Source organism: Haliotis rubra, unplaced genomic scaffold (genome assembly GCF_003918875.1).
Source record: "Haliotis rubra isolate DU_JTF1 unplaced genomic scaffold, ASM391887v1 Scf895, whole genome shotgun sequence".
In the NCBI taxonomy this organism is placed as follows: Eukaryota; Metazoa; Mollusca; class Gastropoda; order Lepetellida; family Haliotidae; genus Haliotis; species Haliotis rubra.
This window is the reverse complement of record NW_025767629.1, coordinates 114,525-142,344: the sequence shown is the minus strand read 5'-3', so window position 1 is coordinate 142,344 and position 27,820 is coordinate 114,525. Positions and strand designations below refer to the sequence as shown.

Sequence of the window (27,820 nt, the reverse complement as noted above, 5' to 3'; positions counted from 1 at the left end):
AATGTTTTAACGTTCCTGTTTCAGCTTGGCTTAGCTGGAAGCAGAGGGCAGATCCAAGACGCACGGGGGCTCACTGTGACGACAACGAGTCACACAAACCTGGCAGTAGACCTCTCCATGATGAACCTCCAGCTTGCTACAAAAGTAAGGCCTTCTCGCCATGGGCGACTCAATCAAACCAATCAGAACGCGCGTAATGATTGCGGTGCTTTGATAAAATTGATCCCGTTACTTAAATGCTTTTATGTATTACGTGATGGTTGAAAAAATCATAAAAAGCTATATTGACATATTGACAGTGAACATAGAACATTACTAACATAATTGTGATGTTTTCTCTGACGATCTTGTGGGACTTGTTAATAATAATAATAATAATGATAAATGAGCATTTCTATAGCCCCTTATCCATAAATCATATGCTCAAAGCGCTGAACATGGCAAAGATGAAATGTCAATCTGAATACATTTTTGAAGAGATGTGTCTTCAAATGGGCTTTGAAACTCTCGAAGGATGGGCAAGAAGTTCTCATCTTTTGGAGATTTTACGTGTGCTTTCTGATATTTTTAGTAATCATAATTTTTAAATCACTACGAGGTTCTAACACTATAATACTATATAACCAATCAAATCAACTTTAATCTGTAACATTGGACTTACATTTCACATCTCTGGGGATATTTTTGTCAGACGTTTCTGCGGTCATTCATAATGTATTCAGCGTATTCATTTTAAAAATTCCATCAAGTTTGGTTACACGAATGTCATTTTTTCATGAATGATTTTAAAAAAGTTATTAGCATATTATAAATGTCCCCGTTTTTGGGAACCCTATTTCATATCCTTGAAGCTGAATTTTAAAAATGAAGTTGTTAGCATATTCCATAATCAAAGGTTCCCTCCCATTTGTTATTCCGGTTTTGATTCAACCCTATTCAGAAATATTCATTTGGAAATATATGGTGAATCCCTGATAATATCACATTAGAATATGGAGTTAAACAAATAGTTATTTCATCTTCTGTTAGTATCAATATTTTCAATTCTTTAAAAGAAATATATTGATAAAATAAACCCAAACAAACCATCAATACAAAATGCCAGTACTTCAGGTGATGTTAGGTATCATTGGAATCAAACAAGAAGTTGTCGTTCTTGATTGAAGTTGTTCCATGTTCATACATAATGTCAGGGTACGAGTCGCTATTCAGCTTGTCCCGGAGGAACACACAGAGTTAGTCACGAAAAGCAAGTAGGTGTCTGTATGCCACTGCCATTTACGACAACGCAACCTGTTACATCTCCCTGTTTGATGAGAGGGAACGTCTATACAAGTATTTGACAAGATAAGAGTGATGCTGCCTTCCACACAAAAATACAAGTTTTAATATCGGACATAATGATCAAAACAATATACATGCATGTGAGTTCATTCCTTTCTGCCCTCATATATAGGTGATGTATAGGCTTTTAATATGGGACATGGTACACAACATAATAGTAGAAGTATTCAAAGAACACCAGGGTGTTTTGTCTAGCACTATTTCACACCTGTAACACAGGGGAGGACAGTCCACGGAGGGTGAAGATGGTCAACGCTGATGCCCAACTGACCATGGAGACTGTGACATCGCATTTGTTAAACCACGTGGACCTGCAAGATATCTCTACTCAGACCACCCCTGTTGTTGTTGTTCACAGGTAGGAATGCCTCCAGAATTAAAATATAAAAATATGTTCAACTGCCCAAAATGTAATAATCTATGAGTAAAACGAATTGTTATTCTGGTCATGAATTGATTATCATATATATTTTTAAGGTTTTAAAGTAATCGAAGTTTGCACCTTTTTATACTCAGTTTCAAATTAAACATGTTGATAGAATGATAACATATCACTCAGTAGTGCTGTAAGGCATTGATGTCATAGACATACTTCCGGAAACCCATGTCTAATTATGTCACAATGATTGACACATCGTTTGTATATATCCCATTGCTTGAGTGTTTGAAGTAGTTCTGACTGTGTGACTCATTGGCCTATTTAATGGATGGAGATGCCAAGTTTAGCTCAAGTTAATTGTATACTATTAGATAACCCGATCCAATGTACGACAAGCACATTTCCTGACTTCAGTAGAAACAGAACTAACAATGACGCATGTTCACACGTAACATTTTAAACTGCAGCAAAACCATGGAAAACTTGCTGTCTCGCTCTGCATCATGGGTAATATTCTGTCTGGTATTCGTGAAGACAGTCGTATTGACGTCATCGGTCACGTGAGGATGTTCCTACGATGTTGCCCTGACCTACAGTTCACCCAGGTACAAGTTCACCCATGTACAGTCAGACATCGTTGTCTCGAACCTACTGCTGTCTCGAAGTAAACAGGTGCCCCTGCGTCTCTTCCTTATTTGGTCATCCACTTGCGGTTGTGTCAGACCTCCGAGTAGTTACGTAGTTCCCATTTGAGACAACGGTGCATGATTGTATATTGTATATATTCGATAGTATTATTATATGTGCTGTCGAAACATTGATTTTACTAAACTCCAAATGTTACATAGCCTACAAAAGGCATGTGTTTTAGTTTGTATACATTTCTTGCGCTTATATACGTCCGATTGTTGAACATCAGATCAGAAGGAAGTTGAAAATGCACCATAATAAACACATAAATCTGAGATGAACTGAAATCATACTTGAGAAACCACGCATAAAGAAATGATCTCAGAATTTGTTTTCTCTTTTTCAGAGTGATGTGCAGATGTTTCATGACCTTGCACAGCAATGTATCCAGAAGGACAGACCCTGCTAATACCTATGCCAACATCCGAACTTAAAAAGCCAAACTAGAGACCCAAATACCACAGACTTTTCCAGTGTCTGAACATGTCACTACATCACATGGAGACATTGCCTCTGTATTTGTAACGTTAGCTTCAAACGCAACGCCAGGCTTATAGGTAACAAGTATGTTATATATGAATGTGTATTGATGCAGGGAAATTATCGTCTCTGCCAGCTCATTCTATTCCAGTGTTCTGCAACGCGTCTATGAACACTCAATGCCATTTACAAGATGGACAAATGTAACATATGTTATTATAGGGATTACACTTTCTCAGTACAGGTTCTAGTACTTTTTCTTGAGTTGACTCCCATGCGGGATTCGAACCCACACCCTGAGAGTCAGGCACCTAATCGCCAGCACTCAAAGTCAGCCACCCTAGCCTGCTCAGCCACCGCGGCTTCCGTCTATGTTGTTACATAATTTCACATCATGCATCACACCATGTGTCACCATGTGTCGCATCATGCATCACATCATTTGTCGCATTAAGAGTTGTTCCTTACGTGACGACACTTTAACTTGTCGATTACACTGATGCACAAACACGCAAGCTTTCGTCGTCTACTTGTACATATACAGCACCTCAAACATATATGAATATGAATCCCACTTAATTATTGCTTCTGAATAAGCCATGACGATATCATTTGCTTATCATTCCAATATACCCTTACTGCACTCTTAAAATGTTGATATTGACTTGATAATAGTTTATTGATGTTTATTATACAATTGCAATGTGTTCACCATCCAGTCATCTAAAACGAGAAACGTATTTGACCATCAGTTCGGTCACAAAAAGAATTCAGGTGCTCTTCATGATGTGTTCCTCGGTGTTTCACTTCGGTCAGAAAGATCGCAGGAGTATGAAAAGTTATTCTGTCAAATGCGAAGCAAATACAAGTTCCAGTGTATGTATTTCCATCTAACAGAAGTGAAACATGCGATGGGTGTGTGGTATAGTAAAATATCGCCACAACCAGCTACGGCAGCAAGGTATCAGCGTATATGTTTATGTATTCTATCATTCAGATAGAAAATGTGGAACTATTGACCATGTGGAAAGTCATCCCGTGTGTCACTTAGCCTTGTGGATGGTATTTCATCAATCTAAATAATATATTATGTACAGCGCACTTATCTTTCAAATGGGTAAAATCAGTTGAATAGAATTGGATTGATTTGATCATTCGTGAGATGTGCAGCCATTGTATGTCCATCATCATGTTTGAACTGTGTAAACCTTGTTAGCCGGTTGGGGTCTATGGTCTAAATGCTAATAGGACACGTGGAAGTGAGTCACTGTTGACTGAGATTCGAACCAGACTCTCGGTGGTCATGTAGACACCTGTAATATAATATATGTAATCTTTCTCTACTTTTTCATCTATCTATCTATCTATCTATCTATCTATCTATCTATCTATCTATCTATCTATCTATCTATCTATCTATCTATCTATCTATCTATCTGTCTATTAATCTATCTATCTATCTATCTTTCTATCTATTTCTATGTATCTGTCTGTCTGACTGTCTGTCTGTGTCTGATCTGTCTATATTCATGTCTGTCTGTCATCTATCTGAACTGTCTACCATCTATCTATCGACACATACATACACGCCCATCCGTACACACACATACACATACACACAAACACATACACACATACATATACATACATAGACAGACAGACAGACAGACACACACACACACGTACGTACGTATACATACATACATACATACATACACACACACATGCACACACATACACACACATACATACATACATACATACATACATACATACATACATACATACATACATACATACATACATACATACATACATACATACATACATACATACATACATACATACATACACATACATACACAGTATTATATATTGACTTACCTGTAACCATGTATATTGTTAATTTATTTCACCTCGTAATATGATTTGATCTCTACGCTTCAGCAAAAATAAAGTCTGATTAATCAGTACTGTTTACGTTGTTGTATTAAATGATAGTGCAGGTGTAACAGTTGGGCACTGGCATAAAAATCAGCTGTATTTCACGAGAACTGTATCAATGACTCAACAGGTCCCGTAACCCTGCTGTCGTAGAGAAGGCGACTACAGATTATCAACTTGTAACACGCAAAGATTTGGTTGTTGCTTTACGCCGCACTCAGCAATATTCCAGCTATATGGCAGCGACTGTAAATAATCCAGTTTGGACCAGACAATACAATGATCAACGGCATGAGCATCGATCTACGCAATTGGGATACGATGACATGTGTCAATCTAGTCAGCACATTTCACCATCCGATACCGTTTGTCGCCTCTTACGACAAGCATGTGTTGCTGAAGACCCATTCTAACCCTGATCTTCACAGGGGAGGCAAGCATGGGTTGCTGAAAATCATTTTCTAACCCGGATCTTCACGGGTCTGTAAATGAGTTGGATGGTTACGTCTCGTTGGTGGGATATCGCGGCTTTATTCAGAGATTCATATAGTTTCAGATATTTCGTCACCATTGATCATAGATAAGTGTATTCTTTCGCTGGCCCCGCAGTCCAAGTTAAATTGGTTCAGCTGAAGACCCTAAATTTGATTACAAACGCACATACGCACTTGTTTGTTCATAATTAGCCATACTGATTCATGAAGAGAGATTCTTTCCACGGATATTTCTGTGAAATATTCAATCTCCCAAGCGACAAGTGATAAAGGCCTATATATTTAAGAAGTGGAACTCTTTATTTGTTTCTCCAAACGTTCCTTTTCATGTCTTTTGCACAAAACACACCTTAAGTTTCCTTAATCACATCTTTTCTGGAGGTATTACCACCTCTAAAAGAAGAATTATTTGATATAAAACATTTTATCGACCAATTACGAAGTATTATGTTCTCTGCATTGTTCCTCGTTATCGAATAATTAACAATAGTTGTGTTTGTTAATTGTCCAATATAATGAGTGCTGCAAAATAAACATCTATGCCATTTCACATCACACTAGTGATAACATATCTGATAAACGGGTCAAATGAACAAGTTTCTTCTGCCATTCTCCCCATCAAAGGAACTAGAAGCATTATTTCTATAAGATACCTTTAAAAATGTTGACAATTTTACCTGAATTAATGTAAGTAAATTATTACGGAGTATCTATTTCTGGTATTCGAAATCACATTGACATTACCGTCAATACAAGCATTCTATGCAGATAGTGATAAAAACAGCATTGGTCAGTAACCTGATGCATGAATTACAATTTATCTTTATGAATCTATTGAAATAGGTACGAAATATGATACAGTCATTGCAATTCATCTTTACCTCTGGGATTAAGTATTGGAATTGTTGACGTAGGTAACCAGAGCAAGTAGTTAAACTGCAGTTTTAAGCAAAACCTGGGGAGGAGATTCATCACCTGCTACATCCTGCGTATGAACCACGTATCGAAATATAGTTTGAGTTAAAGGCATGGTTTAATTTGTAGGACCCACATGCACAAAGCTACCTTAGCGCTACGGTTGTCTGGGCTTGTGATAATAGAACACGGGAGTTACAAACACTCGTTGTGTTATGATCGCTTTGAACAAATGGCCCCCGACTGAATTTTGAATCAGAACTGAGACGTGTGTATTGTTGTCGACAACCATCATGCAGGTGTCTTGGTTTAATCTGGATTTAGAGGGGGGTCGTTGCTGAAAACAGTGTCAATAATTATGTTGTCACCATATACTTTATTGTTTTCAGAAGATGATAAATTGTTAAGCGTCACGCATTGTACAGCAGATAAATACTAGATATTTCTAAAGGGTATTTACAGTGCCCGGCCATTATGACCCATGGGGAATTAAGGAACATGTGATGTATGGTAAAAGAAACACTAAAAAGGAAAAGAAACACCATTAATACAAGGGGACACAGGAATTCCATCCCGCATGTCCTCCAGTACAAGTATCCGTTACTGTAGCAATACACACATACATGTGTCTCTCATCCTACCTACCATACATACTCATCCATTTAACTGTGTCGATGCCAGCCAAATGTTAAATACATTCGCATACACACACACACACACACACACACACACACACACACACACACACACACACACACACACACACACACACACACACACACACACACACACACACACACACACACACACACACACACACACACACACACACACACACACACACACACACACACATACATACATACATACATACATACATACATACATACATACATAAGCGCCACTGCCCACCATAACTGTAACCTATCATTCTGCACTTACACAAACACTAGTATATATGTTTCTTACACACCCGTGGGTGAGAAACCCATGTGAAAAAGCGGTATCACATATGTGTGAGATCGATTTCTAATCCCGTGATTGGCTACTCCATGGGTGATGACCTAGAGGTCGGGTTATGACGGACTACTCCCCTGATTAAAATTCATTGATAGGTTTGCTTGGGCTTCAATCGAACAGAAACCTGTTACTCGTGTAAAACATACCCTTTACACCTACCTGTTAATTTTACAGGTGTAACATAAACAGGTATGTATACAATGAAACACAATTAGAATAAATATAATACGAATCTATTTATTTTCTAATTCCTCTTAACACTTTAGATTTCCAGTCATGAATTCAAAATGGCTCGAACAATCAGTGATACCTGTGTAAACAATTATGTGAAAATCGTCGTTAGAAATTAAGACCGACTCCCTTCAGAATATTCAAAATGTACAACATTGGTACTTTTACTGGAGAGATGCCACAAGTGTCATGTATCGTCTTGCAAAAAATACCTGACACGATAACGTCAGTGTGCCTGTCCATTGTGAGATCGATTTGCCTAGTTGTTTCTTTTGATGCATTGATGAAGATGACATTTTTCACTGATACAGCATGATGAAGACCCACCTCAACTTCGAGCTACTATGTGATTCCAATATTATCAAAATTCACTCATGGCAATCAGAACAAAAACACACTCGTTGGAACAATGCATCAACATTTTGCTAGGCTTCATGGGTGTAAATGGCGGCACACGTCCTTTCTATTCAATCGAACATGTACAGGAACGGTTGATCTACACATAAGGCATTGCTCAAGATATTCCTCCGACACATGATAATGCAAAGTTTATGTCTTGGTAACATACAGGATGTAATCAACTCACAATTCATACTGACAACTCGTTACATCCCAAGCGGCAGTTTCTGGCTCGGGAAAACGAAGGATGTGGCGAAGAAGAGTAGTCCCCATTGACAGTGAACGTAACCTCAGCAATGTCACATTCAAAGCACATTGGGTGCACCTAATTACACACACTCAGTAGTTTTGGCTCCGGTGGATGGAGAACTATGAACAGAAAATGTTACACAAGTACAGATCCCCAATGTGCAGAGATATTCGAAACAATCTTCCGATGACGACAACCATCAAGCGATAACGATGACGTCACACGCTCAAATATGTTTTAGCTTGCAAGAATTAAAAATCATCCACATTTGCACGGTAACATCATCATTTTAGAGTGTTTAATTAATTTTCTGTGATGTTATCTAGTTTTTATTATCACGCCTTTATGATGCGAAGAGGGGCCAGAAACTTTTTGTGGAGGGTCACCATGGGGATGAGTAGTGATTAGGAAGCCAAGTGACGTCACTCATTCATAAACGTTGTGTTGTGTACTATTGCGCACCTACGATGAGAAGATATGAAATATGAATCCATTCGACCATAAAATGGTGCGATTTTTATGGTATGTAAGAAACAGATTATTGTACTCGATGCTTTCGCTCGTTAAATACGTTTTTTGAAACAACTCGTTGTAAGATAAATGGTATCTGACAGACACTCGTTTAGTAATCTCTATATACAGTATAAATCAGTCAGTATTGATGCATAATATAAAGCGCCAGTGCAAGATAACTACCAGTCTTGACTATCCCCCAGAACAGGGGCCTTGTGTAAAGGGAAAAGTAACGTATACCCTGTATGAAAGGATCATTAAACATACCACAGTTTAGTTCACTGTCAATCAGGTCATTAACAACAATGAGAGAATAACGTGGAAGACAACACGCAACCTTGTCTCACACCACGGTAAACATGGATTTCATTGGTTACTGAAACCGGTTATAGAAACCCATAATGCCCGTTTGATTTTAAACATCGCTATATCAGCCAGGTATACTATATATATCATATGGTTGTTGATTATAGAACGCAAAATAACAAAGATAAAAATCATATACATACAGATGTAGATAAAACATGTCCTCATCAGAGTAGTAAATATTCAGTATGGCCATGACAACCAGATCTTGCACATATATAAGCTAGCTGTTGCAATGTGCATTAAACTGACGATTGGTGTGAGAGCCTCGAAGATAATATTGTAAATTAATATTTAGTCTAAGCATGCTAAGGTTATAAACATCTGACAAAATAAACACTGGCATATGATATATGGGTATAGTGGTGTTTGATTCGTATTCATGTATCCCATAATGGGAATATTTTATGTAACAACGATCAACACGGCCATATTTACAATTACAAATAGTACCCTTGTATATTATGACAGCACGTTATGATGACAAACTAACAAAGAATACAACTTTTATGTGCAATGAATAAGTTGTAATGTATAAAGGTTGTAATAAGACAAACAGACACACAGATACAAGAGTGATACATCAGTTATTACGGTAGCTGACAATTTAAAGGTCTAATTTACCACATTGGCGTACACAGATAATAGCTGAGTGAGTGAGTGAATTAATATTTAACGTCACATCGGCAATATTTCAGCCATATCGAGACGAGAACAATTAATGATTATATCATGCATCAATAAAAATAGAAATTAAAACCTGTTGACGAAGAACAGTAAAACTTATAGTGTATCACAGATATCCATTTAAAACTAGTAAGTAAATCTAAAACACGTTAATTAGAAATGACAAGACAATGTAAAAACAGGCTATAGATTGCCAACAACTGAAGGTAGATCACCATACTAGGGACCATGGGGACTTACAGATAATAGCTGAATTTTAAATTACATTAAACAAGATTGCATAGTTTAATTTGACATTTTAGTTTTAATATACTGCAGCATTAAAGCAAAAAATTACAATTCATATGTATGCAAACATATCGAACTATCTATTATCCTGTTCAATATGTGCAGAGCGAGCTTCGCAGAATAAGCACATGCAGTGACCCAAAGTTCAAACGTGAGGGCATGGCCAGAGGGTCACATGTAGCTTGACCAATCGATGTGAGCACGTCGTGGCTAAGACTTGTTACAGGCTTACAACTCTGAAGAACACACGAACTTCATAAAACTATATTAAAACTACTTTTACAATAAACGTAAAAGTACAATAATGTAAAATGATTAAATATACGGCACACTTTTCATTTTCAGGTCGATATTCAAGTCACGGAACTTGAGCGGTTGGGAGGGAGATGTGACTGACATATTCCACTATACGAATGCTCATTGTCTACATGTATCCCTACAGATGACACCACTGTTGCAGCTGTCTGGGGGTTTCAGAAAATCAAATGGCCAACTACCATTGAACAATGGCGAAAGCAGCGAAAGCGGGCAGCTTAAAGAAACAGCTGGGTCTCGTCAGCACAATTAGTTACATAACTGGCAGCATTATAGGTAAGATACTGTATGATTTAACAAAAACATGAACAAGGGGCGTCAATCCAAACTCACTGACAGATACCTGCCATCTCAACATTGTATACAGCGGCCTCAATCCACACTCATTGACTAGGCATCTCAACACTGTATACCGCGGCCTCAATCCACACTCATGGACTAACACCTGCCATCTCAATACTGTATACCGCGGTCTCAATCCACACTCATGGACTAACACCTGCCATCTCAACACTGTATAAAGCGGCCCCAATCCACATTTATGGACTAACACCTGCCATCTCAATACTGTATACCGCGGTCTCAATCCACACTCATGGACTAACACCTGCCGTCTCAACACTGTATACAGCGGTCTTAGTCCACACTCATTGACTAGCCATCTCAACACTGTATACCGCGGTCTCAATCCACACTCATGGACTAACACCTGTCATCTCAACACTGTATACCGCGGTCTCAATCCACACTCATGGACTAACACCTGTCATCTCAACACTGTATACAGCGGTCTCAATTCACACTCATTGACTGGCACCTGCCGTCTCAACACTGTATACCGCGGCCTCAATCCACACTCATGGACTAACTCCTGCCGTCTCAACACTGTATTCCGCGGCCTCAATCCACTCTCAATGACTAGCACCTGCCGTCTCAACACTGTATACAGCGGTCTCAATTCACATTCATTGACTAGCACCTGCCGTCTCAACACAGTATACCGCGGCCTCAATCCACACTCATGGACTAACTCCTGCCATCTCAACACTATATACAGCGGTCTCAATCCATAATCATGGACTAACACCTGTCATCTCAACACTGTATACAGCGGTCTCAATTCACACTCATTGACTAGCACCTGCCATCTCAACACTGTATACAGCGGTCTCAATTCACACTCATTGACTAGCACCTGCCGTCTCAACACTATATACAGTGGTCTCAATCCATAATCATGGACTAACTCCTGTCATCTCAACACTGTATACAGCGGTCTCAATCCATAATCATGGACTAACTCCTGTCATCTCAACACTATATACAGCGGTCTCAATCCACACTCATGGACTAACTCCTGCCATCTCAACACTATATACAGCGGTCTCAATCCACACTCATGGACTAACTCCTGCCATCTCAACACTATATACAGCGGTCTCAATCCACACTCATGGACTAACTCCTGTCATCTCAACACTATATACAGCGGCCTCAATCCACACTCATGGACTAACTCCTGCCATCTCAACACTATATACAGCGGTCTCAATCCATAATCATGGACTAACTCCTGTCATCTCAACACTGTATACAGCGGTCTCAATTCACATTCATTGACTAGCACCTGCCGTCTCAACACAGTATACCGCGGCCTCAATCCACACTCATGGACTAACTCCTGCCATCTCAACACTATATACAGCGGTCTCAATCCATAATCATGGACTAACACCTGTCATCTCAACACTGTATACAGCGGTCTCAATTCACACTCATTGACTAGCACCTGCCGTCTCAACACAGTATACCGCGGCCTCAATCCACACTCATGGACTAACACCTGTCATCTCAACACTGTATACATCGGTCTCAATTCACACTCATTGACTAGCACCTGCCTTCTCAATCCTGTATACAGCGGCCTCAATCCACACTCAATGACTAGCACCTGCCGTCTCAACACTGTATACAGCGGTCTCAATTCACACTCATTGACTAGCACCTGCCGTCTCAACACAGTATACAGCGGTCTCAATCCACAGTCATGGACTAACTCCTGCCATCTCAACACTATATACCGCGGTCTCAATCCATAATCATGGACTAACACCTGCCATCTCAACACTGTATACAGCGGTCTCAATTCACACTCATTGACTAGCACCTGCCATCTCAACACTGTATACAGCGGTCTCAATTCACACTCATTGACTAGCACCTGCCGTCTCAACACTGTATACCGCGGTCTCAATCCACCCTCAATGACTAGCACCTGCCGTCTCAACACTGGCTGTATACAGCGGTCTCAATTCACTCATTGACTAGCACCTGCCTTCTCAATCCTGTATACAGCGGCCTCAATCCACACTCAATGACTAGCACCTGCCGTCTCAACACTGTATACAGCGGTCTCAATTCACACTCATTGACTAGCACCTGCCGTCTCAACACAGTATACAGCGGTCTCAATTCACACTCATTGACTAGCACCTGCCGTCTCAACACTGTATACCGCGGCCTCAATCCACACTCAATGACTAGCACCTGTCATCTCAACACTGTATACATCGGTCTCAATTCACACTCATTGACTAGCACCTGTCATCTCAACACTGTATACAGCGGCCTCAATCCACACTCATTGACTAGCACCTGTCATCTCAACACTGTATACAGCGGTCTCAATCCACACTCAATGACTAACACCTGCCATCTCAACACTGTATACAGCGGTCTCAATCCACACTCAATGACTAACACCTGCCATCTCAACACTGTATACATCGGTCTCAATTCACACTCATTGACTAGCACCTGTCATCTCAACACTGTATACAGCGGCCTCAATCCACACTCATTGACTAGCACCTGTCATCTCAACACTGTATACAGCGGTCTCAATCCACACTCAATGACTAGCACCTGCCATCTCAACACTGTATACATCGGTCTCAATTCACACTCATTGACTAGCACCTGTCATCTCAACACTGTATACCGCGGCCTCAATCCACACTGAATGACTAACACCTGCCATCTCAACACTGTATACATCGGTCTCAATTCACACTCATTGACTAGCACCTGTCATCTCAACACTGTATACAGCGGCCTCAATCCACACTCATTGACTAGCACCTGTCATCTCAACACTGTATACAGCGGCCTCAATCCACACTCAATGACTAACACCTGCCATCTCAACACTGTATACATCGGTCTCAATTCACACTCATTGACTAGCACCTGTCATCTCAACACTGTATACAGCGGCCTCAATCCACACTCATTGACTAGCACCTGTCATCTCAACACTGTATACATCGGTCTCAATTCACACTCATTGACTAGCACCTGTCATCTCAACACTGTATACAGCGGCCTCAATCCACACTCATTGACTAGCACCTGTCATCTCAACACTGTATACAGCGGTCTCAATCCACACTCAAATGACTAACACCTGCCATCTCAACACTGTATACATCGGTCTCAATTCACACTCATTGACTAGCACCTGTCATCTCAACACTGTATACAGCGGCCTCAATCCACACTCATTGACTAGCACCTGTCATCTCAACACTGTATACAGCGGTCTCAATCCACACTCAATGACTAACACCTGCCATCTCAACACTGTATACATCGGTCTCAATTCACACTCATTGACTAGCACCTGTCATCTCAACACTGTATACAGCGGCCTCAATCCACACTCTCACTGACTCAACACCTGCCATCTCAATCCATTGTATACAGCGGCCTCAATCCACACTCATTGACTAGGTCATCTCAACACTGTATACCGCGGCCTCAATCCACACTCATGGACTAACACCTGCCATCTCAATACTGTATACCGCGGTCTCAATCCACACTCATGGACTAACACCTGCCATCTCAACACTGTATAAAGCGGCCTCAATCCACATTTATGGACTAACACCTGCCATCTCAATACTGTATACAGCGGTCTCAATCCACACTCATGGACTAACACCTGCCGTCTCAACACTGTATACAGCGGTCTTAGTCCACACATGGGTCATTGACTAGCCATCTCAACACTGTATACCGCGGTCTCAATCCACACTCATGGACTAACACCTGTCATCTCAACACTGTATACCGCGGTCTCAATCCACACTCATGGACTAACACCTGTCATCTCAACACTGTATACAGCGGTCTCAATTCACACTCATTGACTGGCACCTGCCGTCTCAACACTGTATACCGCGGCCTCAATCCACACTCATGGACTAACTCCTGCCGTCTCAACACTGTATTCCGCGGCCTCAATCCACTCTCAATGACTAGCACCTGCCATCTCAACACTGTATACAGCGGTCTCAATTCACATTCATTGACTAGCACCTGCCGTCTCAACACAGTATACCGCGGCCTCAATCCACACTCATGGACTAACTCCTGCCATCTCAACACTATATACAGCGGTCTCAATCCATAATCATGGACTAACACCTGTCATCTCAACACTGTATACAGCGGTCTCAATTCACACTCATTGACTAGCACCTGCCATCTCAACACTGTATACAGCGGTCTCAATTCACACTCATTGACTAGCACCTGCCGTCTCAAGTATACCGCGGTCTCAATCCACACTCAATGACTAGCACCTGCCGTCTCAACACTGTATACAGCGGTCTCAATTCACACTCATTGACTAGCACCTGCCGTCTCAACACAGTATACAGCGGTCTCAATCCACAGTCATGGACTAACTCCTGCCATCTCAACACTATATACCGCGGTCTCAATCCATAATCATGGACTAACACCTGCCATCTCAACACTGTATACAGCGGTCTCAATTCACACTCATTGACTAGCACCTGCCATCTCAACACTGTATACAGCGGTCTCAATTCACACTCATTGACTAGCACCTGCCGTCTCAACACTGTATACCGCGGTCTCAATCCACCCTCAATGACTAGCACCTGCCGTCTCAACACTGTATACAGCGGTCTCAATTCACACTCATTGACTAGCACCTGCCTTCTCAATCCTGTATACAGCGGCCTCAATCCACACTCAATGACTAGCACCTGCCGTCTCAACACTGTATACCGCGGCCTCAATCCACACTCAATGACTAGCACCTGCCATCTCAACACTGTATACATCGGTCTCAATTCACACTCATTGACTAGCACCTGTCATCTCAACACTGTATACAGCGGCCTCAATCCACACTCATTGACTAGCACCTGTCATCTCAACACTGTATACAGCGGTGGCTCAATCCACACTCATTGACTAGCACCTGTCATCTCAACACTGTATACAGCGGTCTCAATCCACACTCATTGACTAGCACCTGTCATCTCAACACTGTATACAGCGGTCTCAATCCACACTCATTGACTAGCACCTGTCATCTCAACACTGTATACAGCGGTCTCAATCCACACTCATTGACTAGCACCTGTCATCTCAACACTGTATACAGCGGCCTCAATCCACACTCATTGACTAGCACCTGTCATCTCAACACTGTATACAGCGGTCTCAATTCACACTCATTGACTAGCACCTGTCATCTCAACACTGTATACAGCTGCCTCAATCCACACTCAATGACTAACACCTGCCATCTCAACACTGTATACAGCGGCCTCAATCCACTCTCATGGACTAACAGCTGCCGTCTCAATACTGTATATAGCGGTCTCAGTCCACACTCATTGGCTAGCACCTGTCATCTCAACACTGTATACAGTGGCCTCAATCCACACTCATGGACTAGCACCTGTCATCTCAACGCTGTATACAGCGGTGTCAATCCACACTCATGGACTAACACCAGCCATCTCAAAACATATAGTCATGCCACGCTCACGTAATTTTCATGCAAGAGTTTAACATTCACTTTAAGCGAATATCTATTAACTGTATGCTTATTTCACAAGGTTTAGATCCCGTGAAGATCCGGGTAGAATATTGAATATTAGAATATTGATCTTCAGTAACCAATGCTTGTCGTAAGAGGCGACTAAGGGGATTGGGTGGTGAGGTTCGCTGAGTTGGTTGACACCAATTGATTAGATCGATGCTCATACTGTTGATCACTGGATTGTCTGGTCCAGACTCTATTATTTACAGACCGCCGCCATGTAGTTGGAATATTTCGAGTGCGGCCTAAAACTAAACTTACTTACTCACTCACTCACTCATAAGGTTTAGAGGGATGAAAGTAAGTTTGTGAGCCAGCAAAATAACAGGTGATATCGGATAGAGTTTCCCATGGAACATGCACTTCTTGATCTGACAGGAATGAATCTGTGTCTGTTGTGTTTTCATGTCCATCAATACTCTCAAACGGGTTTCTTTCAAAGTAGTAATGTTTATTATATTCATGCACAGGGACAGGCATCTTCATCAGCCCGACTGTCGTACTTGAAGGGATGGGGTCTTCAGTGGGCTTATCTCTCCTCGTGTGGACGATGTGTGGAGCACTTACCTACTGTGCAGCCATGTGCTACGCTGAATATGGTACAGTTTGCAGACATTATATGCAATAGAACACATAGTCTCGGACACGACGAAAGGACGACCAATCCTTGTTTTGTTTCCATTAATGTCAAGAAACAACAAGTACCACCCTGTAACCTATTTTGGAGACACATCACCATGATTCGAACCACCAACCTTCCGCTCTCACTCCCGATACTGGCACTTGCATTCAGCCGTTAGTATCATGTCGGTCAACACTAACGCATTCTTCTTATTTCGCGACGTTTATTGCTCCTTTGTTCTTTAGAAGGCTATAAATGCAACTTGTGTTCATGTGTGTATGGGCACAATGTGTTAAGCCCATTTCTGGTGTCCCCCGCCGTGATATTGCTGGAATATTGCTAAAAGCGGCGTAAAACTAAACTCAGTCAGTCAGTCAGTCATGTGTGTAACTTAAGGGCTGAATGTTCCAGGGACTCGTGTGAAGAAATCTGGCGGAAGCTATACCTACATCCGAGAGGCTTTTGGAGATTTGGCCGGGTTCCTATTCCTTTGGACCCAGCTGGTTCTGGTACGCCCTCTGTCAGTGGTTCTGGCGTCCTTGGCTTCTGCAGAATACATCATGAGGCCTCTCTTCAAGACCTGTCCTGACCTGGCACCCACGACATCCAAAGTCATGCTTGGATTTGTCATACTTGGTACAGTTATCTTTGGTGGAGAGGAAACAATTGTTGTAAATGTCACCAAAAAGTATAAAATGTTCCCTTTCACTTTTCACTATTTCGCTAACACAACGCATTTATTGTAGATCGTTTTAAAGGCGATTATTTTATTATACAAATATATGTTGCAAAAAACAAACGTGTTTATCTTCGAGGGCTTCTTTACCAAGCCAAAATGCCAAATTACATTGACACATAGTACAGCCATATGTACTCCTGCGGTGCAATGCGTACAGATAGAAACATTGTGAAGTGTACTGTACGTTCATGTTGCAGGTTCTTTGTGATGGCAAACATGTACAGTGTAAGACTGGGTGCCCAGTTGCAAACTATTTCCACAGTTTGCAAAGTGTTTGCTCTTCTTAGTATCATCGTAGGAGGGATTTTACATATATGTCAAGGTTAGTATCTTTTGTATGTTTAGGTAGCATATCTCAGTTTAGGCTATATCCAAGGATATATATATATCGATTCTGGGCTGAAATCATCTTCCCATTGCACCTGTGGAAATATCAGACGCATACACCTTAGTCAAACTCGATCTCAGTTTAGTCCCAGTGTAAGACACTAGACTTCAGTAAAGCAAGGTCAACCATATTCCTATAGTCAACTGCCGATAATATGAAGGATCTTACTTCTGTTGTAAATGCTCATACCAATGGCATGTGGTCTCTTGAGAGTGCAGTCATTACATAACGAACTTCTATTTCCGTGCTATATACTGACATTTCAATTCAATGCTATCAATTAAAAATATATGATTGTGACGATGCTTCCCTGTTAAAAAGGTCACACAGAAAACTTCAGCGAACCGTTCAAACCAACAAGCCTAGACCCTGGTAATGTTGCTTTAGGATTTTACGCTGGGCTGTATGCGTATGGTGGCTGGTAAGCTGATTTGTAATTTCACGTTCGTTAATTTTGAAATACAAAGATAGCTATTGGTGAGGTACTTAAGTCTGGAAACATGAAAATCACATCAACCCCTTATGTATAGAGATTGGTGTAACTAATAGAGATCAATGGCACTCAATGCCTTAGTAAAATATTCAACTTAAGCTGAAACCATAAACAAAACCGTTCACTTCATACTGCCCTACTGTCATACATAGGGACAACGTGAACGTGGCTGTAGAAGAAGTCGTGAGTCCACACAGGTAATCAAAGCTTGACCCACAGTTCATGTCAAGTAACAATTAAAATGGACACTTTTCTTTTTGTAACATGTCAAACCGTTGAGTTCTTTCAGCTCTGCCTTAAATACTTTCATCCAATAATATATTGACACTAATAACGTAATGTATAATAACACTTTTGGGAATGTATGTCTGATAAATGACATGCATTCAGAATAAAAACCAAAAAATATATAAACAATAACACTTAAACTGACCTGACATATCCTAGTCACTTATAATTTAGACTGTCAGATATATTCCATTTCATTTCCTAGAACCATTTCTTTAGCTGTTCTTGGTGGACTTGCCATACCGACCTTTGCCTACATTCTTGGCAACGTTGCTTACCATGCTGTTCTCACTAGTGACGAGATTCTTTCTTGAATTGCAGTTGCTGTTGTAAGTAACAAAACATTCATATATAAACAGATATTACAATAAATATGAAAGCAATTTATTGGTTATCTATCAAGTCAAACGTTACTGAAATTTAAAATCCTGATCACCGCTCTGTCCTTGTAGACTTTCGGAGAAAGAAAGCTGGGATTGTTCAAGTGGATGATTCTCCCGTGTGTGGCAGTATCAGCGGGCGGAATAGCAAATGCTGCAATATTCACTTCGTCCAGGTAATTCAATTCAAAGCAAGACAGGTATTTTAATATTCTGAGATTTTCTTTTGTGTCTTCTTCTAGCCAGCAGTAGCGATTCACAATAATCTAACTGCATGTTCCGGTTTATCGATCACTTGATTGTCTGATTTGTTTACTGTCCGCCTTTAGATGACAGGCGCACTACTGATTTCCCCTTATACATTCCTATCATATTCACAACCGATTTCCCATTACGTCAAACAGAATGTGTTTTTGAGGATGTTGAAGACTAGGTACCATTTTGCACTGACGTCCTATGTTTACGATTCCAAAAATGGTTTTATCATTGTATCATTTAACTTCCCAACCGCAACCTCCTCATCACTTATATTGAGTGATATTTCTGGAGCTGCAGATTTTGAGGTACAGTCTACGAAGACTTCAAAGAGTGGCTCACGGCTCGGGACGTGTTTGATCAGGGTGACGGCATTCCAAGCCGTAGTAATGTTTGAAAAAGGTATGGAGGTTGACATGTTGAGGGGCATATCCAGTTTGACCCATGCCTACTCATTACATTACACTACATACTAACATTTGTATAGCGCCGATATCCAGATCAGCTCAGCTGCTCAAAGGCGCTTAGTTTCCCCATCGTTCACTGGATGTCAATCTCAACGGCATATCGTATTGTCAATCTCAACTCCTTGGGGGTCATACAACTCTCGCAGCCAATAGGCGCACCGAGTTATTGTGTCATTCCTATCCTTACGGGGTACACATTTCACAGCTGGGTGGAATGGGACACATAGTCACAGTACTTTGTTCACTGCACGTTGCTGTACCCGCAACTAGGTGTTTGCACGTATTCATGTGGCCACCATCTGGTCATATACCAACGGATTCGTGGGTTCTTTTAAGTGCACAGGGTTGTGTACTGTACACTAGGGGTTGTGACAACACTGAAAGAGCCTGCACACAAAGTTGACTCCAAGGTTTTTACACCCGGTCACAGGTGGACTCGGTCACGTCACCTCTTGCTCGCTGGATCACTCGCCTGGCGCTTAAGCAAGTTCGCCCACCGCGCCCTCGTACCGTGCTTTCCTGTTTTTGTTTAGGTAAACCTCTGTCTAGCCTGCCTTGTTATTGGGTGCCACGTGTGGGGTAGGAGATATGAAAAAATTATTCCAAACAGCTGCTGTCATTGCCCTTTGATACTGTCTTCATAAATCAGGATAATGTTGCACAAAGAGATATTAGCCAATGTGTTATCGCAGCACCCACGTTAACGTAGACGTGCGATAGATATAGCGCTAAGGTTGTTTTGTACAACGGCACCCTGGGCTCTTCCAGATTAAACTTTGTTGGAGGACGTGATGGGCTATTCCCTCGATTCCTGGGCATGGTGAACGTACAGCGGAGGACACCACAGCCCTCCATCTTTACTCTGGTATGGCAGCTTCCATCTGGGGAAGGTATCAATATTCAATTAAGATATTCAGTAATCCAGCATGACAGACACAGATGATTGACCTGCATGTTCAGTATGAGAACAGGTACTGGTGACTCGGTGTCGATCAAATTAGTTGAATTATTGCATTTAAAGCTTTAACCCAGTTTTGTGGATTATTGAAATTACATCCAGTTTTCTGAAATATAGGACACGGGTCAACCTGGAAGTAACATAAGATTGTGTGATGTTCTTGGACAATACACAAATTGGAAACAGTAAAAGTGAAATGGGGTTTTATATCCAGTTCAAGTATTTGCATCACTTACAATGTATGTAAGCATTAAAAGCTCTCTGTTTCCCTTATCCCCTCTCCCTTGAAGACGCTTTACCTGGTGATAGGAACGAGGCTATATTACAGTGACACTGAATTATATCGCTGTGCAATTCCTGTTTGCATTATTTTTCCAGGAAACAGCAAAAATGTCTAAAAGTCAAAGTATCATTTATTTTTCGTTGCCATTTCAATGTTGTACAGTTCGTGGTTGCCGTCATATTCATGTGTCTTGGAGATGTCAGGTCTGTCCTCGGAGCATACTCCTTCTTCAAAGCAGGTGGGGAGTTTTGGGGCGTACTGGGAGTCTTCAGAATTCGAAGCAAACATCCAGCTACCAAACAGACATATAAGGTACACCTTATTAAATTTAGAACCTTTTTGTGTATGCTATATTGCGACTTTATGAATCTATCAATTTATTCTTCTTCATCAGGTTCACTGGGTGTTCCCCGTCACCTATGTTGTTTTTTTCCTGGTGTTGTCTATCACAGCTGTCGTGTACGAGCCTGGAACATACATAGTCCCCTTCTGCATCATGCTGCTGGGTGTCCCCCTGTACTATCTGTCCAGAAGTCGCTGGGGGCAACGTGGGCATCTAGCAACACTTAACAGTATGTGTAAGGTCCATACCCGCACCATGTTCCAGTCTTTGTATGTCGCATACCCTACACAATGACAGATTACAAGAATGAATTTCCTTTCCTTCACCTCCAGCAGTACCATGCGTATGGTATCTGTTACATATTATGAACATTAATGTTGCCACAAATACAAACGTGGTAAAAAGAACTGAAAGTTGTCATGTTATGAAAACTCTCTCTTTCGGAATGACACCAAAGAAATGGCTGATGGATGTTGATTTCTTTGTTGCAGGATGGATAACTATAATCTGCCACCGCCTCTTGTTACGTGAGCATGCCTGTCAGGAAGCTGCCTGACAAAGATGAACTGTATATTTTCTCCGTGGTGTGTTAATAGGAAGTGTAGCATCTACCCCAAGTCCTATCAACATGTATGAAGAGACAATAACATTATCCTCGTGAAGGCACTTACGTCAAACTTACAGTGTTCCCTGTAATACAGGACGTGTGAAATTATCTTGCCTCGCACATAAATGTCGTTTTCTGATTGGCTGAGCACTCTTCTATTATTTGTAATGTACCCCGCTCACAAACGAGTAACATTTTCTGTGAACCCCGCTGGGAATGCCGAACTCATTTGGTACTTCGTAGTAATAATACTTTATCTCGAATAACATTGAATCACGTCCGGTCTACAGAAATTGCCGATGTTTTGCAAATGCAAATCGATGGAAGGGAGGTAACTCTAAATTTGTTATTCTTTTCGTCTTGTCGTCTGGTACGCATGCTTCAAACACTTCAAAATTACCATTGAGGTGTAAGACAAATACGTTGTTCACTGGTCTCTCGGGGCCCATGGGTTAATGTACCCTCGATGTTTCTTCTGTACATCATTCCATGTCCCCCTCGTGGACAACTTATAATGTAACCTATCGTCAAAGAGCAGGATCCTTAGATTGTGCATTTTTCGAATATGTCTTGTTAAACTTGAAACTATATTGTTTGTACTAAACAGAACTGATTAAACAGTTAAATTATCACACTGGCAGCAGACTCGGCATATTCAAAGTATAATTTTCACTATTACATGGCGTGTGTTATTTGCACCAGTCCCAAAAGACATTAAAATCATACACTTTCCAACATAGTCCCGTACTGCTTTCATTTACTTTTGCCAACAAAATTGGTGGTATTTTATCCTAATTTTGTGGAGGTACTTCTTTCGACCAAAAGGTCTTCCAGAGCTGCTATCGACATGTACTGGCTTCTGACAAGAGAGTTCTTTATGTTTGTGAACATATGGAGGCCTGAAGAAGCCAGACCATGTGAACGAGGTGGGTGCCGAAGAAGTTAAGACTACAAGTTTGGATTGTAGTGAGTGAGTTAGTGAGTGGGTTAAAAGTATGGTCACAAGGATTGTAGCCTTGTCCATGACAGATTGTGCACAAGAGCAAATGTACTTCCAAATCGTTGCAAGAACATTTTTGGATCAGCTTCAAACAGGGCCAGCTTACCATTAGATATCTTCTTCCTTGAGCGTTTTCGATGTCCTACGTTTTGGAATTTTAAAATCTGACTCTTTCTTCCTTAACAAAGTTTTGGAACGTACTCTGTCCTGGGAAATGCCTTTTGAACAAGCTATATGTCACTCAGTCATTCTAAAGTCGGTCATCACCATATCGGGAATTCCCTATGTTGTTTCAGAAGTCGTCCTCAAGCTATTCCCGTATAAACACACTGATGCACAACTATTTAAAGTTCGAGACGAAGTTGCACGTGTTTTACTTTATGGATGATGTTTTGAGTAAATCCTTAGTCAGCAGGCAGTTGATCACTATACGTTTCGTATGCTTTTCCACTCTCATACTCCTGCTTCTTGCACTAACTACTCGAATCGACCTAGGTGGCTCGACTGACTCAAACATTTGTTGCTATAATGATGTGTCCACGATTCCTCCTATTGATACTCAAAAATATAAGGTTGTTGTACGCGGTCTTTTATGTCAATATACATTTTACAGGTTATTCCAAACCACGCTGTCAAAATCATACAAAACTCATCAAAGCAATATTATAAACAAATTGGATTCGATTTTTCGAGTTGGTATGTGTTTATTTGTGGTAAATGTTTTTAAAAATGAACATATTATCGCGAGTTGAATATATAAGACACATTTCAACAGAATGTTTGCATACACATGTTGCCATACGTATCTGCTGATTAAGTACAATCACAATATTTGATGTTAACAAAGCACCAGCCTTATGAAAATACTGAGTGTTTGGAAATATTTTGTTTCTGAAAGTCATCCAAAGTCTTTGGTGTTGCTTACAAGACGTTAGGGTCATATCTGTAAAGGAAAGGAAAGAAAACCAACCCCCCAAAAACCAAACAGACCAAAACAAAGCAAAAATAAATACGAAAACAAAACAGGAATATCTTAACTGATCACGTCTATACAAAAGGAAAAGTGTGTAATCAAGGCGAATAGTCTCTATTGATACCCTAAAAACTAGGGCGGCGGGGTAGCCTGATGGTTAAAGTCGAAGACGCCGAGTTCGGTTCCCCACATGGATTCAATGTGTGACGCCCATTTCTGGTGTCACCGCCGTGATTTTGCTCGAATATTGCTAAAAGCGGCGTAAAACTAAACACACACAACCTAATTTTCAGTTTCGGCCCTCGCAGATACGGTAGAGTTGGTATCCAGATTGCGCTTTCGCAGAATTACGTGAACGGTCAAATTTTCAAGTGGAAACTTCAATATTCATGTAAAAGCATAATCCACCGCACTATGCAGCATGTTGAAACAACGACGACGACGCACGAAGATTTAGCATGCCATGACGTAAACGCATATATGTTAAGAACAGAGCATCAGTGCAAAAGAATGCCTAGTGTTGACCATCTCCAGAAACAAATTCCGTTTGGTGTTAATGAGTAAATAGCTATGGAAGTTATATGAATGGATCAATCAGTGACACCCGGTGTCCCGGTTTAGCGGGTGATTGAAGTTTGGGTAATAAATAACTGAACAGAATAAAAAGTACGGAAGGATATTATCCAGGTAAATAGGGAAATAAGTGGAAATATAGAATTTAAATAAAGAAATATTTCAGCAACAAAAATATTTTATGCTACAAGAAGTGGAACTATTTGGGTTTTGTATAAAGTGAATGAAATGTATGTTCTACAAAAGTTCTTAAGCCTTGGTGTTAATGGCGTCATAGTCATTGTTCGCATCAGCCTCGACATCCAGCACATCATAGTCATTGTTGTGGATGTGGTGACCACCATCCTGCTTGGCTATTGATGTGCAGTTTTCTGACGGCTGTGTTGTGCTTCCGTCTTTCGGCTCTTGCGTGTCCCCGAGTTTAACGGGATCCTTCTGAGAAGAGGTTCTCCACTGCAGTCTGCAAAGTACAATGTATAAAGAACCTGAACTGTAGAATATGATTTGCAGAAAGGACTGGGAACATCATAACTGATTGAAAGTGTCATGTGAGATGTGTTTATCAGTTTTAGATTCACTTACCTCCCTTGTCTCGCCAGCACAACGCACAGTCCAACTCCAAGAATCAGCATAAAACATATTCCAGCAGCTAAGCCGATTATACCAGCTGTTATGGGAGTGAATGCCGAATCCGTTAGTGTCTGTAATTCTTTAACACAAGAGACAACGTGTTATACACTGCATTGGTGAGATCAATGGGTGAAGGCTTGCCGTAAGATTTAGAAAATGATCTCGATTTTTATGACTTTTTGTGATATGAATTATTGGTTGAAGCAGAAACAAAACTGACCTACTAAGAATTTAGAATCAGACAATTGTGTTTGTTCCAGGACGTCCATACTCACTTGCCAGACACAGGGGGAGTTGCCACCCTGCCTGACATCCACCCGGACAGGTTCCAGTGATGTGATGACATGTGAGGTTATCAGCACAGTGGCCACAGACAGAGTTACAGTTGGTACCATACTTTCCCCTGGGACACTCTGTGTGGAACATCACATAACAGATAAGATTCATCTCAACATGTCAACACTACTGTTACAATTGGTGCCATACTTTCCCCTGGTACACTCTGTGTGGAATTTCACATAACAGATAAGATTCATCTCAACATATCAACACTGACAATAACAGTATGGCTGACATGAGGCTATTCCTGCTAAAATGACTATTCTACTCTCTGAAGGACGATGGTATTGTGTAACTTACCTTCAGAGCAGTCTATTTCTGTCCATCCATCTCCACACCCAAGAAAACACGTCCCGTTTATACTGTCACATTCAGATGAACGTGTCTTACAATGTCGGGAGTTGCAGTGTCGGACACAGTTGGGACCGTACCTGCCAGGGGAACAACCTGAATCGGTTTGGAGAAAAGGTATTAATTAATCTCATTTAGTGCTTAACACTCAATGCGTTTATTGAAACCATTCACACTTACTTTCAGTTCATTCTTCCCGCTCTTTTATGTTTGCTTACGTCACTTCCAGTGACGTTAATTCCAATGACGTCATGTGTCTACTTCTGATGACGTCATCTTTTGTTCATCCATTGATTTCTTTCAGATTCACACAGTCAGTCTATCCTCTTTCTATCCTGCTTTAAGTTATATTTTCGCTTGCAAAAAAGTTATATTTCCGCTTTCTCGTCGAGCAGTTAGTGTTAGGCTTTGATATTGTTCAAGCGTGTGGATTCTTGGTGATATTGTTTGGAATACTACGAATTTGCGACTACACACTCGGTATGCCTCCAAAACGAAGAGCGGCAACAAATCACAGGTTGGTGCGGAACGGCGGAAAAGTGAGGAAAACAACTGAGTCTTCGACGAAGGCTTCATCAACAAATGCGTCGGGTGAGTTACGAAACACAGAATGTTTTCATAGACCCCTGTCTACGGTTCCTCGGGTTCATGTTGAGTCTTCACTCCTTCTCCCGGTGCACGAACCGGAAAATGTTGTTCCAAATAGCACTCCCGATACTAATTTTCAGGAAAACGCAGCAGATAAATTGTCTGCTTATTTTGGTGCAATTTTGGAGTTAATTAACAAATCGAATTTGCCTCAAACGTCTTCCTCACAGGCATTTCGTACGCCCGCCAATTCTAACCATGCCGCTAGCTCTAGTCTTATTCAGGTTGGCAATGCTGGACTTCCCTCTGACGTCATGGGTTCGCCCATTGGTCAATTTGGGAATCCCCTCTCCTATGCTGCCGACAACATTGGCGTACACGTGAAACAGTCACTGAAGGAGAGGGTATGGAATGGTGAATACGTGGACCTGGCTCTGCTGACTGACAAACACATCGACGGCGAGGAGGAAGGTTTTCGAATGGTGACTGACAGCACAGGTAACGTAGTACTTACTCCGATGCAGGCAAAATTGTCGTCAGGAAAGCCACTCGGCATTGGGGCTTGGACTTCCGGCTTTCATGTTTACATGTCTGTTTACCTTGAAAAACATTCTTCGCCTTCCACAGTGCAGGGAATGCTGTCGTATATGGAAGCAGTACGAAATGCGGCTGTCACATTTGGGGGTGATGGCTGGATCATGTATGATAAGCAGTTTCGTTGCAGAATGGCTCGTGATCCACTGAGACAATGGGGCAGAATTGATGGTGAGTTGTGGCTACGCTACATGATACCACAACAAAACCGGATGAAAAGTGCGTCGGGTATGGTAGGTACACAGGTTAACGGCACCAATGCTGGCAATAGATCATTCCCGAGTAACATTTGTTGGGATTTCAATAAGGGGTCATGTTCAAGGCTGTCATGTAGATATCCGCATAAGTGTGGTAAATGTGGCAACACCTCACACGGGGCTTCACATTGCTTTCGACAGGACGGGGTCTCACGACCCCAAAACAGCAGCGTGCAGCAAAACAAGCGGCCAAATGCATCAAAGCTTAACTTCAGTGGCACCAACTCCAGTAAAATTTGAAAAAATATGTCCATATTTGCTTCGTTTTGCCAGTGATAGTGTGCATAAACATCATGCAAGGTTATTATTTTCAGGTTTTCAATCAGGTTTTCGTTTAAGGTACCAGGGTTGTCGTTCATACAGGTGGGCAGACAACTTAAAATCAGCCAAGGCTCCAGATGGTCTACATGTTGTTCAAGCAAAACTGGATAAGGAGTTGAATTTGGGA

General features: G+C 41.2%; 2 protein-coding genes and 1 long non-coding RNA gene across 7 annotated transcripts in view; 2 read left to right on the top strand and 1 right to left on the bottom strand.

Annotated features, from left to right (window-relative positions):
• The window catches only part of LOC124263694 (receptor-type tyrosine-protein phosphatase alpha-like), a 310,238-nt gene that overhangs the window by 210,437 nt on the left and 71,981 nt on the right, over positions 1 to 27,820 (bottom strand). The window lies entirely within an intron of this gene.
• Positions 1,578 to 3,173, top strand: LOC124263703. Its single transcript, XR_006894917.1, has 3 exons — positions 1,578 to 1,702; positions 2,191 to 2,328; positions 2,760 to 3,173. It is a non-coding gene; the product is annotated as an uncharacterized LOC124263703 (long non-coding RNA).
• On the top strand, positions 20,245 to 22,317 carry LOC124263698 (asc-type amino acid transporter 1-like). Of its 2 annotated transcripts, none has more exons than XM_046698367.1 (3): positions 20,245 to 20,741; positions 21,512 to 21,689; positions 21,952 to 22,317. In XM_046698367.1, the coding sequence occupies exons 1-3, from the start codon at positions 20,694 to 20,696 to the stop codon at positions 22,014 to 22,016; spliced, it is 291 nt and encodes a 96-aa protein (XP_046554323.1). In that variant the 5' UTR covers positions 20,245 to 20,693; the 3' UTR covers positions 22,017 to 22,317. The 2 variants fall into 2 exon arrangements, with proteins under 2 accessions (XP_046554323.1, XP_046554322.1); XM_046698366.1 differs by having other exon boundaries at positions 20,245 to 21,429.